This window comes from Paramisgurnus dabryanus, chromosome 24 (genome assembly GCF_030506205.2).
Source record: "Paramisgurnus dabryanus chromosome 24, PD_genome_1.1, whole genome shotgun sequence".
Lineage (NCBI taxonomy): Eukaryota > Metazoa > Chordata > Actinopteri > Cypriniformes > Cobitidae > Paramisgurnus > Paramisgurnus dabryanus.
In genome coordinates, this window is record NC_133360.1 from 15,771,324 (window position 1) to 15,793,232 (window position 21,909).

At 38.6% G+C, this 21,909-nt stretch overlaps 1 protein-coding gene across 2 annotated transcripts in view; it reads right to left on the minus strand.

Moving 5' to 3' along the window:
* tle2b (TLE family member 2, transcriptional corepressor b) overlaps nucleotides 1-21,909 on the minus strand; it is a 62,762-nt gene that overhangs the window by 29,360 nt on the left and 11,493 nt on the right. For both annotated transcript variants that reach the window (XM_065246820.2, XM_065246802.2), the window contains exons 3-4: nucleotides 19,970-20,033; nucleotides 7,043-7,087 (exon numbers count right to left, since the gene is read on the minus strand). In XM_065246820.2, coding sequence (XP_065102892.1) covers nucleotides 7,043-7,087; nucleotides 19,970-20,033 — 109 coding nt within the window. The remainder of the gene's footprint in view (nucleotides 1-7,042; nucleotides 7,088-19,969; nucleotides 20,034-21,909) is intronic.

The following is a 21,909-nucleotide window of genomic DNA, read 5'->3' on the forward strand; positions in this document are numbered from 1 at the left end:
GAGTTGGTTTCCTCATGCTAAACATAGGCAATGTGTCAAAACGCAGTTAAGACGTGTTATAAAGTATTTCTAAGCCAGGGTTCATACAAGTTTCTGAAAGTTTTTTTCAAATACGTGTCCAGCTGACGTATCAGGGGTAAGCCATACGAAAACCAAGCCTATACATCAATCAGCATGAGAGCGAGAATGAGGCTGCTAGAAGTCACAGGCATCTCTTCACTCGACAGCTTTTTTTCAAATCAAGACTCAACAACGGCATGAAAGAATGAAGTGTGTTTTTGGATGTAAGGAGAAGTAAGCCAAAAACAGTATGGAAACAAGAGATATAGTTTGTTTATCCTGGGTAGCAGCAGAGTTTTGCGTGTGTGTTTGTTTAACGCTGGATTCCTTTAAGTCGTCTCAACCGGGTCATAAGTTGCATGTGGTAAGTAGGTCTTCTGTATTATGTTGGAAATAGGCACGTAAGTTCATATTATATAAATGACACAAACATGTAGTGAATCATAAGTTATCTAGTGTTGTCAAGTGTTGCGTGACTTTCTCCTCCCGCAGCTCGTAACTCCTCCTCCCGAACTTTTCCATACATTATCGGAAAGAATTGGTAAAGCTGATCTTTTATAAATCTGATAAAACTAAAGACTCTTCGGAAATATAAAGGATGTAGTACTACTCTATAGGTACTCCAGAAATGCAGAAAAAGCTTGTGTTATGGGAGCTTTAAGAAATGGCTTTTCCAGAGATGAAAGATCTAAATTACTTTCTTTCTCATTTGTTTCTGAGTATCTTTGGATCTCAGCATGATGGCTAGCATTTGAGGATCTTTTGGTCTACTTCACTTTGTCAGGCAGGTCCTATTTAAGTGATTTCTTTAATTGCAAACAGGTGTGGCAGTAATCAGGCCTGGGTGTTGGGAGAAATGAAACTCAAATATGATAAACCACAGTTAAGTTATGTGTTTTAACAGGGAGTAAAAACACCTTTTCACAAAGGGATTTTGTTTTCCTTACTAATAAAAACAATATTTAAATTTGTTTGATGATCTGAAACAATAAAATGTGACAAATATGCAGTAACAAAAGAAATCTGGGGGGCAACACTTTTTCACACAGCTTTATATATGTATGTATGTGTGTATGGATGTATGTATGTGTGTGCGCGTGCATGTGCGTTTAATTTTTTGGGCATTATTGCACTCCTTTCCTCACACATTCATTTTTTTCTTTTTCTTTTTTTTTTAATGGAAGGGCCATCAGTCAGAGACAGAGAAAGAGAAAGAGAGAGAGAGAGAGAGAGAGAGAGAGAGAGAGAGAGAGAGAGAGAGAGAGAGAGAGAGAGAGAAAGAAAGAAAGAAAGAGAGAAAGAGAGATTGGCAGAGTGCCGGGGAAGAGAAGCTGCCTCTTACACGTAGCCCACAGAGAAAGAGAGGGTGAAAAAGAGAGAGAGAAAAGAAAAAGGGCGAGAGAGATATTGACAAAGTGCTGTGGAGAAGTTGGCTCTCTGCCCAGAAAGAGACAGGGGAGAGAGAGAGAGAAAGAGAGCGAGAGAGAGAACTAGAGCGAGCCAAAATAAGAGAAGGAGGGAATTTAAAGGAGAACAAGCTCATAGAGAGAAAAAGAGGCAGTGTGACAGATGAGAGCTATGGTAAATGAGGGCTTTATTGAATACCTCTGAGCCTCTGACCACAATCAGTGATTAGAGTGTCATTGCTTAATATTTGCCTTTAAATGTTTAGAAAGAGAGAGAGAGAGAGAGAGAGAGAGAGAGAGAGGGGGGGGGGGTGAGAGAGAGAGACAGTGAGAGTAAACAGCTCTATTAGACGTGATGGGGGCATGTTGATAAGACCAAACCTGCATCGGGGGGCATCAGCCATCTTTAAAGGCTCATATGCGTGTGTGGCTTTCTATTCCCCCATCTCAGTCCTACTGTTGTTTTGTGTGGATTTTTTTGTCTCATATCCCACCTCACACACATATGCACACAGCTGGCGGTTCTCACACAAACCTCACCGGCTGTGATTATAATGCCAGAGTCAATAAAGGGGCTGTTACACACCACTGTTAGGAAATAACTCACACAGTCACACACACCTTTAATACACCTAATTAACTCTTATACAGACAGTTCTGTATGCCAATTGTGTATGCCTAGTTGGAAACTCCCATGAGCACCAGGAATAACTATTCAGATTTTCATAATCCGCAGTATGCGCCTTTAAAAATACTTCCTTGTACAAGTGCACAAAATGATTTCAGATGAAGATTACTGGTATGATCAAATATGGAGTCAATACGACACTAGGGAAAATTTCATCAGAGTGCATCAGTGCAAAGCAATTTTGGCTAAAATAAGGCAAAAAACATATCCAAAAATAAATAAAATAAATAAATGAAACCAATCACATTGTTGTCTGCTTACGTGATGGAATATCATACATCTCAGTTATTTTGACAAAAACAACCAAATTCAAGGTTATTTTGGCTAGAAGTGGGTCACTAATAGCCGGACTAGATTGGGTCTAGCTAGACGGTGAAATGATGGCTTTTGCTTGCTGGGATTGTCTGTGTTCCTTTAATTTTTTCCAAACATAATGTCAAAAAAAAAAGGTAACTACTAACCGCACTACTTACTGGCCACACCACAATTAAATATTTTTGATTCATATGCTGCTTGAAAATTGTCGTTGTACACAGCTAGTTCACGCATCAACATTTGAATAGACGTCAATGGTAAATCTTTCTACCCCGATGATGTAGTTACAGCATTGGCCAGCAGGGGCGAACTATACCGTCCTAATAAACCAAACCCTGAGGTTCCTACATCACTTTATTTAGAGTTATGAACTGATCTGCAATACCCAGACCTTTAGAGATCTGCTTAAAAAAACAGACATCTGATCCTGGATCACCTGTCTGCAGTGAGAAGGCCTGTTTGTGTGCATGACATTAAGCCTGGCCTGGAGTAACCTTGAATAAGCCATCAGCGGGCTGGATAATGTGATCACTTAGACACTCAAACACACACACACACACACACACACATTGGGGCTTTGCTCCTCTAAATGAACCGGAAATGAGAAGGAAATGAAAGAGAATTGCATGTGTGTATGAGCTGAGGTATGATCAAAGATGTGCGTGTACAGTTATGAATTTGAGGGAATATTTCAACTGTGCCCCCCTCTCTAAAAACCCTAAAATATTTGATTCCTTCAAACACTGAAGGAAGTTCAAAGAATGAATTGTGCGCACTGATAATGTTGTTTATTTGCTTGCGCTGTCTGCGTTGTTTTAACAGCCGCTTTGCTAAAGTAAATATGTAAATCAAATAACAATCAATATGAACATGCAACTGAAATGTAATATGCATGATGCAAATCCTGAGCTAGTTCAATTGAGACAAAATGTTGGTTTGTAGGTAACGGATAAAGTTGCTATATTGTTAATATACTCATTGTATATCACAGTATGCCATGACTTTAATTTTTATACAAACAAGTCCATACAGATTTTTACAAAGTGGTAATATAAACAAAAAAAATTAACTGTGTTCATGTTGCTCAGTGGTAGAGCGTTGTGTTTGCAATGCAAACGATTGTGGGTTTGATCCCAGGGAACACACTAACTGATAAATCGTATACCTTGTAATGCACGTTTGGATAAAAGCACCAAATGCATATACACTCACTGGCCACTTTATTAGGTACACCTGTCCAACTGTTAATGCAAATTTCTAATCAGCCAATCACATGGCAGCAACTCAATGCTTTTAGGCATGTAGACATGGTCAAGACGATCTGCTGCAGTTTAAACGGAGCGTCAGAATAGGGAAGAAAGGTGATTTAAGTGACTTTGAAAGTGGCATGGTTGTTGGTGCCAGACGGGCTGGTCTGAGTATTTCAGAAACTGCTGATCTACTGGGATTTTCACACACAACCATCTCAAGGGTTTACACAGAATGGTCCGAAAAAGAGAAAATATGTGGGCGCAAATGCCTTGTTGATGCCAAAGGTCAGAGGAGAATGGCCAGCCTGGTTCGAGCTGATATAAAGGCAACAGTAACTCAAATAACCACTCGTTAAAACTGAGTTATACAAAAGAGCATCTCTGAACGTACAATACGTCGAACCTTGAGGCGGATGGGGTACAGCAGCAGAATACCACACCGGGTGCCACTCCTGACAGCTAAGAACAGGAAACTAAGGCTACAATTCACACAGGCTCACCAAAATTGTACAATAGAAGATTGGAAAAACGTTGCCTGGTCTGATGAGTCTTGATTTCTGCTGCAACATTCAGATGGTAGAGTCAGAATTTGGCGTCAACAACATGAAAGCATGGATCCATCCTGCCTTGTATCAACGGTTCAGGCTGGTGGTGGTGGTGTAATGGTGTGGGGGATATTTTCTTGGCACACTAGTACCAATTGAGCATTGTGTATTGTTTCTGACCACGTTCATCCCTTTATGACCACAGTGTACCCATCCTCTAATGGCTACTTCCAGCAGGATAATGGGCCATGTCATAAAGCGCAAATCATCTCAGACTGGTTTCTTGAACATGACAATGAGTTCACTGTACTCAAATGGCCTTCACAGTCACCAAATCTCAACCCAATGATCTTTGGGATGTGGTGGAACGGGAGCTTTGTGCCCTGGATGTGCAGCCGACAAATCTGCAGCAACTGCGTGATGTTATCATGTCAATATGGACCAAAATCTCTGAGGAATGTTTCCAGTACCTTGTTGAATCTGTGCCACGAAGGATTAAGGCAAAAGTGTGTCCAACCCGGTACTAGTAAGGTGTACCTAATAAAGTGGCCGGTGAGTGATGTAAATGTAAACTTCAATAAAACATTATTTGATTATGCAAAGTGATCATTATTCTTACAAGAGGGTAAATGTTGTAGATTTATTCCCCGGGAACACACATAGCCTACTGATTAAAAAATGTATACCTCTAAAACAATCTAATGGCGCTTTTCCATTGCATAGTACCCCACGGTTTGGTTTAGTTTGGGTCGGGTCAGTTTACTTTTGGGAGCTTTTCCACTGGGTGCAGTACGTAGTACCCGATACTTTTTCGTACCACCTCGGTTGGGGTTCCAAGCGATCCAAGCTGATACCAAACGTGACGCGAAAACACTGTAGATCACGGATTAGTCTTAGAGAATCGTCACTACCAGCGTCATCGCTATAATGTAAAGATTAGCTTTACATTAGTGCTAAGCTTGCGCTGTCTACAGCAAACATGTTGTCATCTGTGCTCTGTTTGACGACGCCACCGCTGTTTGTACAGAAACTGTCATGTGACACAGGGGTAGTGATAAACACAATGTGCAAACATATGAGTGGTGGTCAATTTTGATTTTGTGGCGGGCCTAGGTTGCGTTCACACAACAAAATTTCGGGAGTGACAATCGTATTTACTTACAGGTGTGAGTCTGAAAGTGTCCTGTTTACACAGAAAATTAAAGACACTGCCTGTATGAACGAGCATCCGACCTCAAACCCGTATGCTAGTTACACGCGGCGCCTGTAACCATAGTGACGGACGTATATATTTAAAAAAGTATAATTTATGCAATGGACAAAACTTTATTTATGTAATTAACAAAAACAGCTGGCTTGTGTAACGCTTTCCATTGTGCAGAGAAAAATAAACAAGGGTGGTTCCTTATTAAAGTTTAATTTCCAAAATGAATGAACCTAAAATCAGTGTCAGCAACTGCACGTTCTACCAAAGCAGATATATTCAATACAAAAGTAATCATAATGACTTGTGAAGCAAATCGATCCGTTTTTGCAAGAAATTGAACTTTATTTAAAGCATTAACGCAGCCAAATAGGAAGTGCGCTTACGCTCCCGCTCTGCAGGTGGCGCAGAGAGTATGGTTTGCCAACCGCAGGAAAAACCAGCCTCTTAGCGCCACCTAGAGAACGGTAGCGTAAAAGCGCACTTTATATGTTGCCAAGGTTCTGTATGGACGCTAATAATGTTGTAAATAACGTTCAATATCCTGCAAAAACCGACCAATTTGCTTCACAAGCAGCAAAAAATTGTATGGGATATATCTGCTTTTTGAGCTCTCAAAGGGATGGATCTTTTTCTTATCTTCTTTATTGCTTTACTGAAGATAATAGGTGAGTAAATAAACAGCAAATTTTTATATTCCTTTTATTATACACTTAACATTATATTATTAATCGTCCACGTTTAAGGTTTAAACTTTATATATCTCACTTACTGGGCTGCACGTGATTCTATGCGTTATGTAATATGTTTTGTGGCATCTATGAAGTTAATATAATATCACATTAACCATATGGAGCAATTATGCTGCATAGTTGCAGTCATTTTCATGCACTGTAACGTTATCTTAACACAGAGAGCAATAAATGACGTGACAGACAACTGGTTGTCCAGTGTGATTCCGTTCACACGCCACAGCTTCTCTGTAAATACGGTTGTGAAACCTGAAAAGTTACGGGTGTGAAGTCGGTTATAGAATGCGGTTGTCAAACCCGTAAATAACCGAACTGCGTGTGAACGGAACCATCTTAAGGACTAAAATACAGGTTTGACAACCGTATTATGGTACCGTGTGAACGCAGCCTTAGAAATAAATGAATGTATGGGGATGTTTAACATTCCAACAACGCTCTCATTTGTATGATACAGCAGCAGGCAGCGCCAATATAACGACACGCCTATAATCCCTCCCACTCTGAAGTGTTACTAAACTCGATGAAAAAGCTAACCAAGCCAAAGTAAAGTGAGCTGACCCAACCTGACCCAAACCAAACCGTAGGGTACTATGCAATGGAAAAGCGCCATAAGTAACTTAAAAGCATCTGCCAAATGCACAAATGTAAAAAATCCTGTAAAAAAAATTCTTTGTTCGACAACATCTAACAGGATTGAAAGTTTAAGCTTGACTAATTCTGTCAATGCTACAATGTACGTAAACATAGTTACCTGCTTAAGAAGCAGACAATAAAACGTTAAGTGAAAAAGTGTCACAACCGTTTTTAGAATTGGTTTCTTACCTGTTTGTGCATCTCGATGTTGAGCCCGTAGGACATCTCATAGTACTGTGGAAACAAAAGTGCATACGCATCAGTCAGCAGTGTGATGAATTAAACGGGAGTAAATCATCATCAATCAAATTAAAACCTCGCCGGCCTGACGCGCGCTAACAACTCGCCGAAAACAGAGGAAGACAGAGAGTTTGAAGATGTCGGCATGCGTTACTAAGTCTATTTCAGCAGGCAGATGAGCAGCAGAGCGGCTGATGGAGATGAAACCCGACACAGTCGTCTCTCCTTCAAACTGTCTGTCACGCTCATACACTCAGTATAGCTGCTCTCCGAGGAGCTCAATTCCAACAATCCTTTTAAATTTCTCTTTTCGCTTCTTATCTATTATTTTCGCTTTCTAATCCTGCTCGTCTTTGCCCTTCCTCTTTATTATTTCTTAAACCCCATTACCCATCTGTGATGTGTCTCTCTGACCTCGTCTTTTCTATCAAACCTTAGTCTCGGGATTAAAGCATCATCATATCTAATAGTGGTGGGTGAAAATCCAAAGGTGTTGATATGAGGTTAAAGGGATAGATCACCCAAAAATGGGTCGTGATTCGCATTAATTTATTTTAGGGAATAGATGTGAAAGACTTAAGGTTCACATAGAGGCCCATACACCAAATCAGGTCCTGCTTTTCTTCTGAAACCAAGTGATGGTGATTGTAACAAAAGGAGTGAATCCTCAGGAGCATTGCGGCGATTCATCTTGAATAGCGTCAATGCAAGTCCATAAATTGTAACTTTCAAAATGATTGAATCCATTTTTAAATTTATTGCAACTGGAGTACTGTTTGCTTCACTGAATGATGAATTTCAGGCAATGCACGACATAACAGCAGATCTGCTGAAAATCCCCGTTTCCCCATCTATCTGGGTTGCTTGCATCCACCCAGACAAATATAAATCACGTCTGGAGGTTAGTCATGCCGTGTGGACTGCTGTTTGAAAAACTGTTGACCCATGAGGCTCTTCAGCGGGCTTGTGTTACTATCACTACGGCCAAATGAAAGTATGTACATCATGCAAAGTATGAAATGTTACTTCTCTGAATGTTTTATGTGAAATACATACTGGATGTTAGTAAGAAATTGCTCTACGAAAACTCTATCATATGACCCAATAAATAATCTTGGAAAACTGATTAATTGATTAGAATATCTCCAAACGTCCTGAACAATATCCTTGCTAAACACCAAAACAAGATGGTTGGTTAAAGTAGGTATATGCATTTCACAACAGCTTATTGTGAATGTGTTGTTGATAATGGCTTAAATTTTTTGTGTGTTCCCTTACCACGCCTCATTGTTACATAATCTCATGTCATTGCATTCTTACTCTAAAGCACGGACATGCATGCATGTATATGCGCATAATCCCTGAATAAGTGCTGTCTGGAGCAGATTGCACACGGCATGTGGCGGATGTAGCGTAGCTCAGTACGGCGAAGGTTCAACAAAGCCTCTCCTCTTGCCGCATTCGCTGTGTGTGCATTCGTATATATTAATCCTAGCCGGTCTAGAGAGGGGCAAAATGTACTAAGTGTCCCCTAGTTCAACCCGGCAGCTGTTTGGCATCCGGAGCTTGTACACATATCCTGCTGAGTATCTGGACACTATGCTCTTACTGAAGTCTTAGCAGATATCCTGTGCATGCATGTGTGTGTGTGTGTGTGTGTGTGTGTGTGTGTGTGTGTGTGTGTGTGTGTGTGTGTGTGTGTGTGTGTGTGTGTGTGTGTGTGTGTGTGTGTGTGTCCACTGGATGCAAATGTGATCATGAGAATTCGGATGCGATAACTGGCTTCAGCACTTCCTCTGACCCAGTAGTTCAGACAGGCCGCATTGATAGGATATAATTTTCGCTGGCCTGTCCTCTGTGGCTCATTGCATCTGTTGTGACCCTATTAACACCAAACTGTCCACATTTTCTTTTATTTTATTTATAAATATAACCACCCACTGTACTGACCAAGAAAAGAATATGAATAAAGGACATATTAACCTAATGTTCAACAGTAATGGGTGCACTTTGGGTAAATGATGTAGTACTATAAAGTACTTTTATTATTTTAAGAATAGATAAATTATTGTTATTCTAAATTGTACTGTGCTTTACTTACGTAAAATACATTTTTGGTTGAAAGACAAGGATAAAAGAGGAAGGGAGGAAATGGCAAAATAACAGAATTTTGTTTGAATAATGTGAAGATTTAAAAAGAAATCATTCAATTCAATTCAATTCAATTTTATTTATATAGCGCTTTTCACAAAAGTCAATTGTTTCAAAGCAGCTTTACATAAATAGAAGCAGTGAAAAGCACAGAAAACGACAGATAGCACAACAAAATACATGAAAGCATAATAAAATATATAATGAATGTTTATAAATAAAGATGTGGCATAGTTAATCAGGTTGATAGAAGTTCTGAATGGCTGGTAACTTTAAAAAAATTGAAAAGTTGATTTCAAACCCTGTATGTAGCTATGAGATAATAAATGCTTTTAAATAGAATAGAGCAGAGGTGGCCAAACTAGGGCTCACAGGCACTTTAATCTGGCCCGCAAAGCATTTATAATTATATTAAAAGTAGGGAAGGGAACGAGACGCTGCATCGCCATAGAGAGGCTTTGAGAACGGCTCCAGGCGTGAGTGTGTCTGAATGTGTACATCAAATTCAACCAATGGTGAGGAAGCATAAAAGGCCCTCACTATCTGAAATATTGCCGAAGACGGCTTAACAAGTACGCAAAAGGTATGGCAAGGGAGACCCCGTGTCTTGGGTTCCGTTCCCTTTTGAGGGAACTCATGCTGCATCGCCATAGATATGCTTTAGGAACGCTTTACCCAATCCGTCAGACTACGAGTGCCTGTTTGTGTGTTAAAAAGCACAACTAAGAATGAACTCTTTCCCTGCCATTGACGAGTTATCTCGTCAATCTGCAATACCGCTATTACCGCAACTTATAAAACCCGGAAGTATTGCCCTAGGGCAAACAGCTGTATGTTTGTGTATGTTTTAAAGATTGCTCTGCATCTGATCTCTATCAAAAGTCCTTCACAAAAATGGAATTATCTCAGCTTTTTGCTCAAAATTTGGTGTTTTTGATGAAACCTACACATATTTGAGAGGTGATCAGCCCCGCCGCTCCCATAACGCGCATCACGCGCTGTGCGTAGGGCACCAGGTGCTGAGAGGGCACCAAAATAATAACCTAATGAAAAAAAAATTATAATGCTGATAGAATTTCATTAGCCTATAGAAATATTATTAGGCACTTTTTATCCATGTATATTTTACAAAAAAGGGGGAACGAGATAATTTAATTGCTCTAGTATAGAAAGCATGCCCCCCAGCCTTTGATGGTCCGTGCCGGTTGATCGCGCGGGCACCTGACGAAGTTTGACAGAGGCCGTTTCTCAATCCGATGGCTGCAGCCTCCAGCGGTCGCATTTATAAGCTGCATACATCATCAAAAAGTTCTTATTTCGTAATATTAACGATTATAAAGTTGACTATAATTCTTAGTTAATTGTAAATTGTTTTAATATGCTTATGACTTGCTAATGTAACGTTCAGTTAGCTGAAATAAACCAGGCTTGATGACGTATGCAGCCTGCATATGCGACCTCGCGCAGCCTGCAGCCTTCGGATTGAGAAACGGCCAGACAGTAGGCAACTTTTGGAAATGGCCCTGAAAAGACAGCAGGAGTCAGGATCGGAAAAAAGAAGAAACTGCGGGATGATGCCCGTGCATCACTTGCAGGTAAGTCCATCATGTTTAATCATTCCTAAATAAGGGAAATTGTGCTGGGCTGCAGCTGCTGCTAATCGTAATGCTCCTCGAACTTGCTGTGCTGAGATTAATGTTAGCAAACTATGTTGTTATAATTTATAACTTCAGTGCAAGCTAAATTGAGATTTTACTGTAAAACATTAACATATGCATTTTACAAATAACTGACGCCAGCTGTTACTTTCTTTACTACGTTTCTTTAGATATTGAGCAGTAGTTTATTTTTTGGTTTATTTTGACATGACGGTGGTTAATACTTAGTTAATGTTAGCAGTCAGTGCACATGGTAGGCTAAAAATTCCTGACTGTTAAATATATATAAATATAAAATGTCATCATTTATGACATGAAGCAAACATTACTGTGACACTTATTAGTTCTCTAAACCTTTGTATTATTTAAGAATTTTGAGTATTCTTGTTATTGATGTTTATTTAAAGTAATTTATTTAAAGTGACATTGTACTTGGGAAAAACATGTCTGGATTATTTTTATTTTTTTATTTTGCTATTCTATTTAAGTTTGGTATTTTTTTCTATTTTGCTATTCTAAAAAAGTTAGAACTTTCAAATGTGTAGTGTGTGTTGACTAAAGCTGTGAAGATTTTACTTTCTGCTATTAAGTTATATGTTTGGTAATAAAAAGTTTAACTGGCAAAAACAAAATTCTCAGGGTCGGGGTGGGGGGCATTATAAAGAAATTATGCTTAGGGCACCAAAAAGGCTAGCAGCGGCACTGGAGGTGATAAAAACAGAACACATGAAGGTAGGATGAAGCGGATTTTTTTTTGATAGCAGAGGGTCTGTTCTTTTATTTCATATAGTGTATGTTTATATATTTAAAAAGGAGCATTTTTCTGGAAGGCATTAAACTTTTGTGAAAATCATGAAAAATGCTGGCGGCGAAAGAGTTAAGCACCCAAGATCAAGGTACTTGCCCAAAGAGCTTTAGATGCTTAGATGTTTAGTGCCTTAACTCTTGTTGAATGGGCTTTGACGGTTAAATGAGAGAGCCGTATGTGTTATTTTCAAAAAAGTATTGTCATTTTTAAAGACCAAAAACTGCTTACCTCTGTTTTTAACATCATGGTGATCATTGGGGAATGTCACTTTTAAAAGTAATGCATTACAATATTAAGTTACTCCCCAAAAAGTAACTAATTGCGTTACTTAGTTACTTTTCATGGAAAGTAATGCTTACATTACTTTTAAGTTACTTTTGTATTACTTTTTCTTACTTGGCTGAGGCTTGATCTTTTTCAGGCCTTGCAAGTGTTTTTTATGATTGCAAAAATGTCAAGCTCTGCCATCTCTGTTTCTGACTCAAACTGTTTCCGCTCAGGCGCACAAAGTGCGTAATTCTATGTTAATATGTTCAGTTTAATTCAGTACATTATTTTATTTTTAAATGGAATTAATTAAACTGAAAAGTAACTCGCATGACTTTTTTAAAAAAGTAACTCAAATTTTAATGTGTACATTTATAAAGTAATGTGTTACTGCAGAAAAGTAATAATATTACGTAATGCGCTTTATTTGTAATGCGTTACCCCCAAACACTGATGGTGATATGTAATAATTATCTAGCAAAGCACATGAAATGATTTGCCCTTAACTCTTTCCCCGCCATTGACGAGATATCTCGTCAATCAAGAGAAAACGCTTACCCGCCAATGACGAGTTTTTCCGTCTTAACGCAATACCGCTATTATCCACTTCCGCAACTTTTTAAACCCGGAAGTATTGCCCTATGGCAAGCTGCTGCATGTCCGTGTCTGTTTTAAAGATCGCTCTGAATGGGTAAGTCCGTCACAAAAATGAAATTATCTCTGCTTTTTGCTCAAAATGTGGTGTTTTTGCAGAAACCTACCCATATTCAAAAGCTGATTACAAAAGAACTACTGAAGGTAGGATGAAACTGTTTTTTTGTTTGAAAGTAGAGGGTCTGTTCTTTCATTTGGTATATTGTATGTTTATATATTTGAAGAAGAACATTTTCTGGAAGACATTAAACTTTTGTGAAAATCATGAAAAATGCTGGCGCAGGCTGGCAACTTTTTTTTTAAACGCTGGCGGTGAAAGAGTTAAGAAAATGAAGCATGCTTTAACTACATTAAGCATAGTTTTTATTTGTTGTAACCACAAATTTACTATGGTCTTACCATGGTATTCTATTTGTAGTAAAACTGCGGTACTACAAATTCCTCACAATCTAGCTCACAATCTTACTATGCTAAATATAATACTCAGACTTTAATACTTTCAGATACTTTAATACTTTTTCAAAATAGGAAAGTAGTGAAGTGTTCATAAGAGTATGGTGTAAATTAAAGTATACAGTATAGTAGTAACCGAGTGTTGATTTGGAATAAATAAAGCTACTTTGGTCGTTAATAGTATCCGGCCCTTCACCTCTATTTCAAAACCTGATGTGGCCCTCGAGTAAGAAAAGTTTGCCCACCCCTGGAATATAGTAACATAATTATCCACCCATCTGGCACACGACCGTCCTTCAAAATTGAAATTTGGTTGAAATAATGTTGGCTGTTTGTTCAAGTTAATATTAGGTTGAAACAACGGTTAACAACTACATGCTTTTTCAAAAAATATTAGTGATTACAAGTCATATGCTAGTTTTCATTTTTGGGTGAACTGTTCCTGGGTTTTCACAACCAGCATGTCAAGACATTTGTTTGACACAGAAGGAACCTCTTTATACATAAGTTCCTATATGAATGCATTAAGGATGAATTTTCATTTCACTACTCTGAAAACTGCCGACATCTAATGAAGCTGCTTATTGAGACATTCATATTTTCATATTAAAGCAAAGACATACGGTTGAACCACAAAAGAGCTGAATCATCAATCTTTACACTATATTTCCTCTTCCTCGAGACATTAAAGTATCATTACACATCAGCCACGAACCTTGTTAGCGACAGCTCAGTTTTTGGCTCATCTTAAATCCGAGACCGAATTACCAGATACCTGGCAAATTTCCTGACAGATGGGGAGAAATTGCGGGTGCAGAATCTGCCACACTTTAAACCAGAGACATGATTCACAGTCTGCCAATTCATATCAACCCAATTATAGATGAAGAAAATTACAGAAGCCATTTCATCAAACAGTATTTCAAACTGAATACAAAGTAATTAGATAACAATGATGAGGATGGGAAAGAAATACTATTAACTGAAATACAACAAACAAATAATGTGATAAACATTGCTATAATATCTCTTGCTATTATGATTTTCTGTAATTTCTCAGTTGATTCTCAATGTGATTTAAAGAAGAAAAGTAATTTGTCATACCCTGAGTGCAGCAGTATGTCTGGCCTTTTTTCCACTATTGTTTATTTTAGGTTCAGAAATATTTTTATGATTTTTTATGAGAGGTTTAAAAACTCAGAAAGGAAAGGAAAACTCCACTGTTTTACTATGTTCGTACCTCAACTTAGACAAATTAATACATACCCATCTTTTTTAATGCATGTACTTAATCTTTTTAAATTGCATTGTGAATGTGTTAGCATTTAGCCTTCATTCATTCCTTAGGATTCAAACAGTGATGAATGTAGAAGCCACCAAACACTTCCATGTTTTCCCTATTTAAAGATTTTTACATGAGTAGTTACACAAGTAAGTATTGTGGCACAAAATGAAACAGTGTTTGGTGGCTTCTAAATTCATCCCTGTTTGGATCCTAAGGAATGAATGGGGCTAGGCTAAATGCTAACACATGCACAACGTGAGAAAGTGCACGCATTGAAAAAAAAGGTATGTATTAATTTGTCCAAGTTGAGGTAGGAACATAGTAAAATATTGAAAAACGGTGGTGTTTTCCCTTAAAACAGGAGTAGTCCATTAGTAAATGTACATCTGCCTTTGTCTTTTTTCTCTTAAACTCTCTACTCTCCACCTTCTCCCTCTCTCAGCCACACACACACATGCACCCCTATCTCTGACCTTAAATTTATCAGCGTACTGTCTCTTTAAACGCACTCACTCTGTCAGTTCAGCTCCTCTTCATCTTCCCTATCAGCCTTTATCTGCCCCTCCTTTTTTCTTTACTGCTGTGTTTCAATCAACTATCCCTTTCTCTTCTCTTTGCTGCAGATCTCTCCGTATGCGCTCTCTCTCTCTCTCTCTCTCTCTCTCTCTCTCTCTCTCTCTCTCTCTCTCTCTCTCTCTCTCTCTCTCTCGGCGAGAGGGCAATCTGTGGCAGTAATGCTCTTTAGAAGAGCAGAGAGCATCAGTTTAAACCAGAGAGATCATTTTTATGTTAAGTCAAGCCATCTTTACATTCTTGGCCGATCTGAGGTGTCAACTGTCCACAAGAGAACAAAAAAAGATTTTCAGTGGTCAGATGCTTGTTAAAGGTGAGATCAGGACCCTGCAGTGCAGATAACAGACAGACACAGCTCAATATCCCAAAAGCACCTCTTATGATCTTAAAATCAACCAATCAGCATCTTGCAAAACATAACAAAAATAATGATTCACATTTAGGTCTGACTTTGATCAAAATGAAATGCTCAGCGTTTGCTATCCAAACCTGACGTATACACTAAAAAGTGCATTGTGTAACTTTTAGAAGGATCTCTTGACAGAAATGCTATATAATATATGTAACTATATTAAAAGTGGTGTATAAAGACCTTACATAATGAACTGTATTTTTTAGTACCTTAAGTACTATTCGGACGGGATTAGTTTTAGATACGAAGGTGGGGTAAAGCAATTTTTATCAGAGCTTCTCAGTGATTTTAGTACTGTCTGGATGCTCCATGTCAGTAATCATGCCGGAACAATGTCAGTAAAGATTATGGGGACTTTTACCTCCTGTAAAAAGGTCAGGAGAAATTACCTCAGGTAATACTAATCCAGTGCGAATAGACCAGCTGTAAATATACACGTAAATTGCGTCATTTCCTTTTAAGGGTGCAGTGTGTACCTTTTAGAAGGATCTCTTGACAGTAATGCAATATACTACAGTGTTTCCCACAGATCTGAAATTTACTTGTGGTGGTAGCTGGTGAAAAGGGCGATCATTATTATCCACCGACAAAAAATGGTCTACTATACATGTAACAAAGAACTAATAATGTGTGACACAACACAATACTTTGATTTATAAAACATTCATATTAATTTCACATTATAGTTCATTAATCTAACCACCCCAAACTTTTTTTGCCATAAACAAAGCTGACACTGTTTGTCAAAGCACCACGAAAACACTTTATGTTTTTGCACTGATATATGAAGCAATTTGATGACCCCTTTTATCAAACTCTATTATATACAATACTATGTACAGTATATTAATAGACAGTGCAGGTCTATAGATTATAAATGTGACTGATGTTATAATGTTAATAACTTCTATATAGGCACTTTTACTGCTTCTGCTTTCTATTTCTCTTTTGCCAATTAAAAAAAGCTTAATCCACTAATTATTTCAGATTTAAAAGTCTACTTGCTGTCCCGATGACAGACTTTACATTACAGCTTTGCGTTTTTTATATCCTGAGTCAGCTAGAGCTTTGCTCATTCAGTATTAGCACTGCTTTTTGCTACAATCTCTGTGCTAACTGTTTAGATTTTAGTAAAGATATTGTCTATTAATAGTAAGATTAAAAAATGGGATAAAGAAAATGAAGCGGCGCGTGGTCGTGACAAGAGCCAGTTGCTATCGCCATAGAAACCGGAGGCACGCTCAAACAGCACTCGAGCTTTAGCGCGGTAGCGCTCACGGCCGTTCTCCGATCGACTCGGGTTTTACACACAATATTAATCAGACTTGGGACCCGAAGTAATGAACTAGGACCGACCCGGACCCATCTGACCATTTAAAATATAAACCCGGAACCGTACGGGTCCCGCGTCCTCAGTGAAGAAAGACCTCTAATGGTAAAACTCTGCTCAAGTTCAGAAACATGAAAGGATACAATGTGACACTGAGGTTGCTTCGCGTCGCGCCCAATTCATTGCGAAACAGAGAGCACGTGAACGGACACTCAACCGGAGAGACACAACGTGCTTGCACGCAAAATGAAGCCAACTTAGATGCTATAAACACATATGCACATAAGCATATGCGACCATTTTGGTCGCAGTGTGTTCCCTGGCTGCTCCGTATGTGCTGCTGCAGTTGATCCAGTTTGCCGCGCTGGATGATGAGTTTATGACGCGTGCATCATCTTCACGGTCACCCGACCCCCACCTCTCTCTCGCGCTCTCTCTCTCGCGCTCTATCTTTCGCGCTCTCTCTCTCTCTCTCTCTCTCTCTCTCCAAAACACGGGTCATCCAGTCGAGTTCAGAAAATACGGAAATTCGTAAAGTGATTTTTTTTACCTGGGCGGGTCGCTATTTACCTGGGCGCAGCGCCCAAGTAGAGCCTATGTATGGGAAACACTGTACTATACATAACTATACTATCAGTGGTGTATAAAGACTTTCATAATGAATCGTTATGTTTTTATTACCTTAGAATGAGACATTTTTATCCACATACACTGAGGGTCCCCTTACATGGAAGTCACCATTTTGTGCCGCCATGTTTCTACAGATGCCATTACCAGACAAACTTTTCTTACAAAAAAAAGTGGTGGCTACTGTAGCTTCTCTATGCATTTCAAAAGCGAAGAGTGAGCCGTGGATTGAGACGTTGGTTGCAATTCACAACCTCACCACTAGATGCCGCTAGAATTTACACACTGCACCTTTAATTTGCAGGTTTCTTTTAAATATAAAATCGCTTAAAGAAGCATTTACTTGCGTTCTAGGAGGAAAAACAAGTCAGTGGCAAGTCAGTTCCTGAATAACACGACACAAACTTCAAAAAGTCAAATTTACTTCTCAGAGGCACGGAACTGTTTCTGAAACTGACGTTCTCCCCAAACTGAAATAAAACACAGTGTTTCGCATTTTCCTCGTCTGTGTCATGTTGTTTGCACATCTAATATCAGGAAGCAAGGTAATGTGCACGTGACGGCGAGAGGTGACGCGCTGCGCAATCGAGTTACCCCTCCCACTTTTGAATGTTTTACTAAGATTTCTAATCCCGTCCGAATTGACCATTAATATTACAGACTTCCTGTGGTAAAATTACATTACACCATCTACCCCTGTAAAACAAATACGTAGAGCTTCTATTTTTTGCCAGATGCCGGACAGCTCCGCAGGGCAGAGCCATGACTATATCGCGTGATCATACCTCGTGCTGTGATCTGGGCTGGTTTGTAAAAACATCATAATTCAATGTCATAATGAACGGAGACAGAACTAGATATTGCGTGATCATCATGTGAATTTGCGAGACCTCATAGATCCTTGTCACTTCAGCACGCAGCCGCTCTGCAACAAATATGGAACTGGTCGACTGAGTGCGGAGCCATAACGCAGCGGGGGCCGATCTGCAGCTGCTCAGCAGTTGGTGGAAATCCAGTGTAAGTTGTCCTGTGGCGGCCACCGTAGCTTCACTATGCGTTTCGAAAGGGAGGAAAGAGCTGTGGACTGAGCCATTGGTTGCAATTCACAATCTCACCGCTAGATGCTGCTAAAAATCTACACACTGGTCCTATAGGCAAAATTAATCAGTGTTTATAAGGGCTGCTCAAAATCATAATTCCAATTATTTAACCCGATTACTTAATAACTCCTAAAACATGCATCATATATAACGCGAGGGATATTTTTGCTTCAGCTCGATTGAATTGCATATTAACTTTACAAACATAAACAGGATTACTACCTGGTGATCTGACTTCAGACAAATTCGAGAGCAGAGCTCTCTGCAGGTGCATGAGAGAGGCGCCACAATGCAGCTGATTACATTTTAAACAAGAGGGATCATTTGCCTAAGCTCGCTTGAATGCATAAAACTTAACAAATACATAAGGCTTACGACTTTATGTTCGGACTTTAAACAGATGCGAGAGCGTGTGCATGTGCAAGAGAGAGAACGGCGCAGCAGCGTACAGGTAGCTGCTTACGGTGCGCTGGATTTATAACACAAAACAATATGAAAGAAACGGAATGCAGCACACTAATTGAATGACCTTGATTACCTTTTTTTTGCAATTAAAATTGAAAAATTATCATGCAATAGCACAAAGGCTAAAAGTTGTACAGTGGTAAGCACTGAAAAAATCTGCACTATTGGAAAAGCAAGACAACCCATTTGCCACACAAGCACCACAGTATAATACTATACTGTATATGAGGAGCATGTGCGCTCATCCCTATACCACTGCTTTAACCGCAACAAGGATTTTTGCTTAGAAGATAGTGGAGAGTGACAAGTCATTTCGGGGCAGAAGGCACCTGCATCACTTTGTGCTGGTTTGTAACGTTACCCCATCAGGCTGTGGTTAGATGACATTCATAACTTTTTACAAATGCTTTGTGCTTTACCGACAGTGAAGAGTGAAGGGAACATGCGGGGGGAATGGAATTGTTGCAGGGAAGGATTTTAACCTGTATACTATCTCCAGCATGAGCACTATGACTTTTAAATATATTTTCTTAAATGAAAATCATCTAATTAATAAAATTTGCTTTTGTTACCCAAGAGACTAACACGCCATCTCAAATGAGCTGAAAACTATTTAGTACCCATCAACAAAAAAATTCTTCACTAAAGAGAGACAAAAAAGCATAAAAAGTAGAGAGAAAATGTGGTAAACTATAAATACATTAAATAATGCTAAAGAAACAAGTCTTATTGTGCATGGCACTCCTAGTGGGCTAAATATAACCTTCTGAGTTATCTGCTCTCCGCGAGCACCGAATCACTGTTCCCCCTCATTATTTACAAGTCTGTGCTTGTGTCCTCTCTCGATCTTTGTTTCTCCCTATAGCCGCTTCCATCCACATCTATCTTTCCGGCTCACACATACCTTTCCTCTCACTTTGTCATCTCCATCAACCTCCACCCTGATCCTGCTGGCGTGTCCTCAGGTTAACCAAACACCCCGTAACGTGGAGCACAAGACCCGCTGTGTTCTTCGACACGAAAGTTTTTTTATGCCGGTGTTGGTGTTTATTAGAGCCAGGGCAGATATGAAAATTAGTAGGACTGAACTTACCATGATGTAGTGCCTCTGCATTTCGGTCTTCTCACTGGCCAGTTTCTCGCATTCCAGTTTGAGACTGCAAAAACATGGTAGGAAAAATTCAGTTGCAAATTCCAGTTGCATAGATGTCAGTTATGATTTATTACACCAAGATTTGTAGGTATATGGGCAACTATATTAGCCAAATCGGTACATTTTGAATGTTGTAAATCATCAAAATGTACGTTTATTTTATACACTGTAAAAAGTAAAAAAGTTTAATAAACTTAAATTTTCTCACTTAAAAAATGACTTCAAATTTGTACCACCTAAAATATTTAAACATTATAAAGTTTTCACTTCAAATTTTAGGCGTTACCAATTGAATTAATTTTTTAAGTTGATCCAACTTTTACTTTTTACAGTTCATTAGATGGTTGTTGGTGCCAGACGGGCAGAGTATTTCACAATCTGCGCAGTTACTGGAATTTTCACACGTAACCATTTCTAGGGTTTACAAAGAATGGTGTGAAAAGGGAAAAACATCCAGTATACGGCAGTCCTGTGGGCGAAAATGCCTTGTTGATGCTAGAGGTCAGAGGAAAATGGGCCGAATGATTCAAGCTGATAGAAGAGGAACTTTGACTGAAATAACCACTCGTTACAACCGAAGTATGCAGCAAAGCATTTGTGAAGCCACAACACGCAGAACCTTGAGGAATTCAACAACAACATTTCATTATTCAAAGTAGGTATTGGTCAATCTCAGGAAACTCATTTGTTTAATATGGTTTCAAAATGGAAGAGTTTTTAGCATAAATTTAGCAAAAAGATGAAATATAACTGCATATAAAACGTTCTAATAGCATAAGGACACTGAGCAAATTTTAGAAATGTCCCAAAAATCTGTACTTTTAAAATAAACAAATAACATTGAAGAAATAATAAAGGTAATAGGACAGTATGTTTAGATCGACACTCACAGTATTGTGTATTTTTTTATCTAAAATATTATGTTTTTTTATTATAAAAAAACGATTTAAAGCAAAGATGTGATAATGAGTCACACAAAAATGCAAAAATATATCTAAAAGATTTTATGCTTTATATCGAAAGGTAATATAGAGATAAAAAGTGAGGTCAGATATCAAATACTATCTTTTCAATGTTTTTTTGTTTTTATTCAATTTGCAGGCAGATTAATGTGTGGGACATTTTTCTCAACGACAAAATGTATTTGTAAATGTATGGACTATGCCTTAGTTATATTAGGACATTAAGCAGTTTTTACAAACAAACCTCTAAAAAAACAATACAAAAAAAAAACAATACTGGTGTGCATCTTAAGACAAAACAATGGCACTGATATTAAGATATGTCAGTACAAGGTGTTTTTAAATTAAGGCAGCTCAAACATGCATTTTAGTCTGGGACTAGACTTAAAGGGGACATTTCACAAGACCTTTTTAAGATGTCAAATTAATCTTTGTTGTCACCAGAGTACGGTTTAAGCTTAAAATACCATATAGATAATTTATTATAACATGTTAAAATTGCCACTTTGAAGGTGTGAGCAAAAATTGGCTGTTTTGGGTGTTTCCTTTTAAATGCAAATGAGCTGATCTCTGCACTAAATGGCAGTGTCGTGGTTGGATAGTGCAGATTAAGGGGTGGTATTATCCCCTTCTGACATCACAAGGGGAGCCAAATTTCAATGACCTGTTTTTCACATGCTTGCAGGGAATGGTTTACCAAAACGTTACTGGGTTTAACTTTTTCACATTTGCTAGGTTGATAGAAGCACTGGAGACCCAATTATAGCACTTAAACATGGAAAAAGTCAGATTTCTAAAATCACATGTCCCCTTTAAGCACTGTCCGGTAAGCCGCCGAATAATGGTCTGGGGACAAAACTGGCACAGATTTGGTGGAATGGCCCATAATTGTTTCATCCTTTTTAGAAAAGCATCTTT